The sequence below is a fragment of the Ascaphus truei genome, chromosome 9 (genome assembly GCF_040206685.1).
Source record: "Ascaphus truei isolate aAscTru1 chromosome 9, aAscTru1.hap1, whole genome shotgun sequence".
NCBI classification, from domain to species: Eukaryota; Metazoa; Chordata; class Amphibia; order Anura; family Ascaphidae; genus Ascaphus; species Ascaphus truei.
Window position 1 is genome coordinate 1,312,179 of NC_134491.1, and position 9,239 is coordinate 1,321,417.

The 9,239-nt window shown below is 42.6% G+C and overlaps 1 protein-coding gene across 5 annotated transcripts in view; it reads right to left on the minus strand.

Annotated features, from left to right (window-relative positions):
- The window catches only part of COCH (cochlin), a 42,601-nt gene extending 33,708 nt beyond the window's left edge, over positions 1-8,893 (minus strand). For all 5 annotated transcript variants that reach the window (XM_075613185.1, XM_075613189.1, XM_075613186.1 and 2 more), the window contains exons 1-4: positions 8,796-8,893; positions 7,869-7,909; positions 7,567-7,605; positions 1,108-1,258 (exon numbers count right to left, since the gene is read on the minus strand). In XM_075613185.1, coding sequence (XP_075469300.1) covers positions 1,108-1,258; positions 7,567-7,605; positions 7,869-7,909; positions 8,796-8,797 — 233 coding nt within the window. In that variant the 5' untranslated portion in view covers positions 8,798-8,893. The remainder of the gene's footprint in view (positions 1-1,107; positions 1,259-7,566; positions 7,606-7,868; positions 7,910-8,795) is intronic.
- Positions 8,894-9,239: the final 346 nt, after the last annotated feature.

The window sequence follows — 9,239 nt, forward strand, 5'->3', positions numbered from 1 at the left end:
TTAGAGATGGTTGGGGTTCCTTACAATGCATCTTATCTCAGACGTGCTATTAGAGAGGGTTGGGGTTCCTTACAATGCATCTGATCTCAGACGCGCTATTAGAGAGGGTTGGGGTTCCTTACAATGCATCTGATCTCAGACGTGCAGCACTGTCACCCCCCCCCCCCCCCCGCAGCACCGTCACCCCCCCGTGGCCACCTCCCCCCCGCAGTGCCGCAGGCTGCTCCCGCCCCCGCAGCACTGTCACCACCGTGGCGCCGCCCCTCCTCCACCACCGCCAGGTGCCGCCGGGCCCCCGCATTGCCGCCAGGCTGCTACCGCCCCCCTAACACTGCCATCCCCCGCGGCCGGCCCCCTCCCACAGTAAAGCTAGCCACCGGCCATGCCACCCGCAGAACCGCCCCCCCCCCCGCAGCAATGGGCTCTGCCGCGCCCCCCCCCCCCAATGCAGTACCGCCAGTCACTGCCCCCTCCCCCCCCCCCAACAACCAGCCCTCTGCAGCCACTGGCACACCACCCCCCAAGCCTGACCTGAGACCATCCCCCAGGTAAGTCTGATTTTTTTATATTTTGGGGGGGGGGGGGTATTTTTTTATATGTATTGGAGAGGTTGGGGTATTTTATATATGTATTGAGGGGGTTAAATAAAAGTTGCGCGCTAAAAAAAAAAACATTTCCGCGGTAGGTGCGCTATGGGTTGGGGGGGGGGGCGGCTCATTCTATTTGTCCCGGGCCCCATGATTTCTGTTGGCGGCCCTGGATGTCAGTGATATACAACGAGTGTAATCTCACGTGGCTCAGTGTAAAGCAAATCCAGGGGGCTAACAGCTCATGGTAACTATAGCTGGCTGCAATCCGCAGTTACTCTAAAGGGAAAACGCAACATGTCCCATCCAACTAGTGAAGCCCCAACTAACGTCCAGCGGTGTCACACTTACGCACACACTCAAATCCAGTCCCCAATCTCAATCCCAGTACTAATAGCTATCTACAAGGGGGGCCCGGTACCGCTCCCTCCCCAAGCACGACATCCGGGGCACGCAAGCTAACCTGGAATAAAATGACACAAGCAACAATACTTTACAGAGGGGTGGGGGGGGGGGGTACCTGTGTATAGCAGCTCCGCATATACTGGACACTGCTGCGTATACAGCGTCTCCGTATACAGACAGTTGCTGGCTGGCGCACCCGGGGGGGCAGAGAACCTGAGCAGACTCCTTCTTTAAATCCAGGCCCCTCATGGAGCAGGTCACAGGGGCTGCAGGGAAATGCAGGCACGGCAAGTCACAACTTGCATGGCAAGGGTTGCACACAGATTTAACCCAGGGAATCCCTCCAGCAGCAAAGGGGTTAATGGTAGATTGGAAGCGAGACATAAAAACGTCGCAGGACTGTGGGTGTGAACGGAAAGTACAGTAGTTTGACCAGCACGTTAACAAAATGACTTAAAAACCACACCTTTTCTAAAATGGTCCCTGGCACGGTTTGTCCAGACGTTGCACTATTATCACCGTGACGGCGTTGAACTAGGGGATTGTAGATGGATAAGATCAGAACTTCTCCTACACCTGACTTTACTTATTCTCCTAAAATAAGCAGGGTGAATGTGATACCTGTCCCCGATACATTGGGACGTGTCATTATGTGAGTGTAGTAGCATCAATTTAACACCAAACGCGCAGGACTGGACATGCACCGAAACTTGCACGTGGGTTCAAACCCACTACTCTTGCTATGAACAGCACACCCAATAACAGTGAATAGTATAGTGCGAGACATGGGGTCACTCATCACGAAAGTGACTTAAACAATACAAAACAGACAAGAAATATATATATATATATATATATATATATATATATATATATATATACATGTAGAGGTATCAGTACCGTGTTAGCCGAGCTTCAATAATCAAAAAATAAATAGATGATACCGTTCTGTGGCTAACGAAATGCTTTTATTTGTGCGAGCTTTCGAGATACACTGATCTCTTCTTCCGGCGATGTTACAATGAATGAAGCAAGGATAACTTAAAAACAGTGTCTCTTAAAAACAGTCTGCTCCGGCAGTCAATATGTTTTGGCCCACTGCACAAGCGCGGCGCGCGACTATCCCCCGCAATGGCAGTAGACCCTGGGACCAGTGTCTAAGGGTGTCTCTCTCCTAATAGTTTAAGTGCCTACTATCATGTCATGATGAGTCATTTGGATAATCAGGTAATAGGGGAGGGGGCACGGAGCACAGCTATGTTGCATATTTTGTCTGATTGCATATTGGTGATTGGTTCCCTTTGTTTGCATTGCACTATGGGTGAGGGTATATATGTTTGGTCACTTGCACTTGTGGGTTGCACGGCCCTGAGGAAGGTCTCTCTGTGGGACCGAAACGTTGGCTTACGTGTATTTCATGTTGTGAATATAGATTTTTGGATTAACCCCGTGCGGTCTGCTGTCTCTTTACTGGTCTTTGGATTGGTTCGTATCATACTTATTCTCTATGGGACTAGCATCTGCTATTACAACCTTTTCTACTACAGTGTGCTGACTGACCTTCATGTGTATGTATATATATATATATATATATATATATATATATATATATATATATATATATATATATATATATATATATATATATATATATATATATATATTCCATCCCTACAGACCAATAGGGACAATACAGTATCTACACACACTAATAGTAATGCAGCACACTCTTACATTTCCACACCTACCCACACCATTAGTATACATTCCCACTCACACCTTTTGTAAAGCGCTGTATACACTGTGGGCGCTTTATAAATTTATATTTACACACATACACACTATAAATTAATATTTACACACATACACACTCTCTTACATCACTAACATTCAGGGACCATTTAACACCTTAAGTCATAAATTGCATATTGCACAGGGGGGAGGGATAGACTTCAGTCAGATACATTCCAGGATGCTTGTAAGATAAAACCTTTCTTCCTTTATTCATTGTAACAACGCCGGCAGAAGAGATCAGTGTATCTCGAAAGCTCGCACAAAGCTATATATATATATATTATTCCCAGCGCTGCAGTATTTCATTAAAAATCATATGCTTTATTCTACAAAAATAATATCCAATACTCAAATCACAGTTATACGTTGCAATTCTCAGTCAGCGGTAACAAACCTTCCCAAACAGCTGGACAAACAATGAACAGAGATCTCATCTTTCAGTTCAGACTAGGAACCATTTAAATGTCACCTGGCACTGAAATGGGTTAAAACAAAATAAATAAAAAAAATATATATATATATATATATATATATATATATATATTTTTTATATATATATATATATTTTTTATATATATATATATATATATATATATATATATATATATATATATATATATATATATATATATATATATATATATATATATATAATATATATTACACATTGCAGTCGCTATAATTAGTCCTGGAGTGGTACCTTTTAATGGCCAAAAGATGAAATTATCGGGGTACATCATTTTCCAAACCTCACAGGTCTGCTCTCAAAGTCGCATATCATGGATATAGCTTCGGAATAATTTGGGGGGTGATAAGTCTTTCCATGCTGTTTACAAAACACCAGTTACTTAAAGCTGCAGTTCAGTCAATATCCTGCATGTGTGTTTTTTTTAAATAAATCAGTTCTGTAGTAAGAAAAAATACTTTTAGCATTTTCTGTTTTAAAAACAACAACTTTGAAAGACCAATTTTCTTGTATTCTATTTTAACAGCCATTTGCTAAGGCACTGCCCCTTCATGTCCTGTCACAAGCCCTGGTACACCCCTTTGTCAGCCCTGCCCTCCCTCTAGAACATGTCAGTGCAGGAGTGCTCATGAATATTCATGAGCTTCCACTGACTGACAGAAGCAGAGGAAAAACAGATCCCTTCACTAATGATGTCACCAAATTTCGCCGATCAATACATGGAGAACGAATTGACTGCCAGCTATACAGTTCTTTAGGTAATTAGAGATTGCACACATTAAACTATTGAAATAAAAAAATAAATTTAAAAAAAGACTGAACTGCAGCTTTAATGAATCTCCTCTACAGCTCCTCCCTTATCCCTGCATTATTCCTGCCTTCTCCCGGCTCCGGGATCAGACAGGGAATGGGGGGGGGGGCTGCGTGTGTAGATTCACATTCTGTTTTTCTTCCTCCATTTCTCGCTGTGCTGCGGAAATTTAAATAATCTATCCAGCAGTGATGTGTTTCTTCTAGGAAGGAAGTGCTGGAGGGGAGAAGGGTTTTCTATATTTATACATTCCTTGCTCCCCATAAAAATACTCGGGAGTCGGAGAAAAATAATAGATCTGGACTCTGTGGTTACATGCCTTTCCAGAAGATATAGCGACATTACAAGATATACAAATATAAAGATATTAAAAATGTCAAAATGTTTCTATAATGGAAAAATTGTTCAATAGTTACAAACCATACTATACCAAAGATTCTGGGAATTATTAAGGTTATTATCACTGGTGTCTCTTGCCTTCCCTATCCATCCCCTATATACAGTTCAACCCCGTTATAACGCGACCCGTTACAACGCGAATCCGCTTATAACGCGATGCAAGCGTGGCTCCCAGTTTTCGTATATATGAATACTTTACAACACGATTATTGGTATCTTAAATACTTTATTGTGCAACGCATACAATTGTACATTATTTCTAACGCGATCCGCTTAAAACGTGATGTGATTCTTTGGACCCCAAGCACAGCGTTATAAGGGGGTTGAGCTGTACTTATTTTTTGTTTTTCATTAGTATTGTTAAAGTTATGATTATTATCTTTGAAGTGTATTGTTGATTTGATTTTGTTGGTTCTGTTGTTCCCCACCCTTCCTTTTCCCCCTTTCTGTTCTGTACCAACCCCCCTCCCCTGATTATATTTGAAAAACAAATAAAAACGGTTTGAAACAAAAAAATATAAAGAGAGATTGTAAAAAGCCAAAAAGAAAAAAAAATACTGAGAGTAAAGTTACCATCTATTGTCCCCTAAATAACCGTTCCACAAACACCAGAGAATCTTGGAGAGAGAAAAAAATCTTTAATATTCCTCTTTAGGGTTTATACAAAAAAAAAAAAAGAAGAAAGAAATGAGTTATGTTTTCGAACCATTTTATTGACTCGCTATGGCAGGAGCTAATTCTTGAGCAAAAGCTGTAACAGGGAAGAAAATGTTTACACTTTGTTTAACTTGCTGCCCAAATACTTTATGGCAAAACCCCAACTAAAATGTACATTTTGCACGGACATATTAAGGATCTTATTGTAATGTTCCTATATCATTATTTTGCGCCCGTTTTTGGAATATGTGACATTTGATTCTTCTTTTCCTGCACACGCAGGCGTTACACTATTTAACAATTGCAGATTTTCTGTTTAACAGTATTTTTGTTTTTAAACAACAACTCCCCCAAAAGTAGCTCTGATAACTTCCAGGGTTATAAACACACGCGCACACACACACACACGCACACACACACACACACACACACACACACACACACACACACACACACACACACACACACCTTGCGTAACGAGGTATTATCAACGGAATGGCAGTGCAACTGGAACGTAGCCAAGCGACATTAATGCCGCAATCCCGTCTGAGGTTTTGTTTAAACCAGGGGAGCGCAAACTCCCTGCTACGCCCGCCTGCTCTCCCCCCCCATGACACCGTGGGTCATATGATATCACGTTGCCATGGCACCGTGACCCCGCAGCGTCATTTGACGCGTCGCCGAAGAGAAGGTAAGTGAGCTGCAGAGGCCTCACGCAGTCCCCTGGCATTTCATTTAAATGGCTTGGGGAAGCGCACGGAGCCTCTGCAACCGCCACGCCCCCCCCTGAAAAATCTGGCGCACCCCCAGTTTAAACTATTAATTATTTTGACTGAATTTGAAGTGGGAGTGGGGAGTGGGGTGTGTGTAGTTCCGCGGATTTACCAATTTAGTTGTCGATGTTTTCCTCCCCGTTAGGGAAATTAAAATGGCTGCCAAATCTCACGGCTCTTGTGAGACAATTCAAAGGTGGAATGGGGGGGGGGGGGGGGGAGAAATACCACATTAATGTCTAGGAAGTTACACCAACAATTACACCGTTAAGTATCCCGGGAACTGGGGCGTCCCCGGAGAAAAGAGTGTGGGGCGTCCCCGGAGATAAGAGTGTGGATAAGAGTGGCGCATCTCAGCTCGGAGGGTCCACGGCTCGAATTAGGAAACACAATAACCCTTGGAATTGATCGGGTTACACATGTACATCTCTTTCTCTGATGTATGTATATCTTTATATAGCGCTATCTATGTACACAGCACTTCCCAGCAGTGATACACTGGACATAATAATGTAACACAGAATGGGAATAAGCGCTTCAGACATAAAACAATACGAAAAGGAGTCCCTGCCCCGAAGAGCTTACAATCTAAGTGCAGCTGTATAACTCACGGAGAACGCCACATTGTCACAGGCATCGATGCCACAACGAAAACATACACAAATGCGGTTTTCCCATTCACAAAGTCCAACCTATCCCAGTCGTAACGATGTGAATGTGTAAACATGCAGTTATATTGTACAACAAAATATGTTTTCTACAAAACGACCTTCACGCGCCCCTATTAATCTTCCTGGTTATCTGAGCATCGGGAAATGCGATAAAATTACAAAAAATATTTGATTTATTTTTCAGAGGTTCTAGATTTTGTTATTTCTTTAGGATAATCACTTATTTTCAGGCTGCTTTGAATTGGATAACTGAACAGATCAAAAATCTTCACCCACAAATCAGCAAAACGGAGTCCCATATATCGAACCCTAACCCCTCTTTCTATCTCCTAGGCAAGAATATTTTCTGCGGTAGCATGAAACAAACCAACATACTGTATACATCGTACAAGGTTATCTTGTGCATAAGCTGCTGGGACTGCAGAGATCTCTCTAACAGAATAAATATTTGATTACAATTATTCACCTGTTTACGTACTAAATAAATTAGTGAAAAATCTTGACTTTGTGTTAATTTAAAGGGGAATGAATTTTAATTTCACTTATCAAATCCATCCCTAGAGTACCAAAACTCTGCCAGACACATACATCATATACACTCACGTACTGTATACACAGTGGATGCAATTTCATAGAGCAGATGTTTTCAACCTTCTAAATATTTATTGTGAACCCAAGCCTGCTTATCAAATGCACCAAAAATCCTTTTTGCTGTGGCACAGCATAGATCTTATTTAAATAAACCAACAGCTTTCTGTTTCACTTATACACACATATATATATATATTATAGAATGTATAGCATTAAAGTGCAACATGTAATCATATTTATAACGATTAGACTAAGGAATAGTGCAATAAAATGATTAGGTTTTGAAGAGATAATTATCCACCATTACCAATTTTTTGGATGGTCCTCTTGTAACCTCCTGTGAGCCCCCTAGGGTTCCACAGAACAAAGCTGGAATGCCACTATCTATAATAGAATAATTGTATTCACTTACTGTCCACAGTGCTGGAGTCCACGGACCGCAGAAAGATGCCTAAAAAAAGAGCGTTTTTGATACATTACAGAACAATGCAGCTCACAGCAAATCCTCACACTAGTCAGTTTTACTAAAACAGGGGGACAGCCTCCTGCCGCTAAAGGGATTAATAAAATGTTGGGAAGTCGCCTGGGTTTATAATGATGTGCTAAAAAAATATTGGATTTCTACACTGCGTCTTGATAGAGATAGATATATAATATAGATATAGATATATTCCCAAACCTCGTTACACGGGAGAAAAGTTCAGTTTTACCCACCTAAAATCCCCCAGGTGAGAGACAGGAGATGCATGATGAACCTGCAAAGTAACAGACAGTCAGGGTTAAAAGCAACAAGTCTGGGGTGTCAGTTACTGACTGATAGGAGGAAGGCAAAAAAACATTGAATAGAAACCACAGGAGCAGACTTTGAAACATTCATTATAATGTGTGTTCTTTAAGCTCGTAATACTACAGGTGGTAAGTAGTAATTATTAATAATAATAATAATATAATAAGTAATATCGTTAGTATATTATTGCACCTGGAGAACCACTTATACAAATTCTGCAATTCCAGTTTCTTTTTTTAAGGGCTGTGTTAGAACATCTCTCCCCTTCTTATTTTTAAATACTAAATATAGTTTCAATCTTTCAAGAGTTCGCCCAAATAAATAGAGATCCTTTAGAAATCAGAGGCAGTCACAGGAGATATATATATATATATATTTTTAATATATATATATATTTTTTTAACTCTTCCAATTGCTTCATGTAATCAGGACACTTGGATGTAACATACCTTGGTACTTTGATACCTCTAAACTAAACAACACAAAGACCCCGGGCCCCTCATAAATGACCCCTCTTAGTCACATGTAAAGTAAACAGACGTTATCTAAGTTTCTTGCACCTCCCAGCACTGCACAGGGGTACCCCACACCCAGCACTGCCCCCACCACACACCCAACACTGTCCCGTGTGTGCCTAGGGGTACCACACACTCAGTACTGCCCCCACACCCAGCACTGCCCCGTGTGTGCCTCGGGGTACCACACACTCAGTACTGCCCCCACACCCAGCACTGCACAGGGGTACCCCACACCCAGCACTGCCCCGTGTGTGCCCATCAGCACAGAAGCATCATGCACATACATGCAAATATTGACACATACATCATAGAGGCGCAATAGACAAAGGCACATACATGTATATAAGGGCAGTTGCGGCACTTAATCTCTCTGCGCGCTGCGCTGACTTCCCTCCGCTCTGCACACACAGCTCCGCGCTCCTTATAAGAGCAAGGGACCGGGGGCGGGGCAAGAGGTGACCGGGGGCGGGGCAAGAGGTGGGCGGGGCAAGAGGTGGGCGGGGGACCGGGGCGGGGCAAGAGGTGGGCGGGGTCAGAGAAGCACAAGGAGGATGGGGCTCAGGGTGTAGGACAGCCCCCCTCCTCCCCCCTTCCCCACACAAACCAAAACTAAATAGAGAACTTCAGGTCACCAAATAATTACACAGAACTTAATATGAATACAGAGGCTGTGTATACACACACACACACACACACACACACACACACACACACACACACACACACACACACACACACACACACACACACACACACACACACACACACACACACACACAC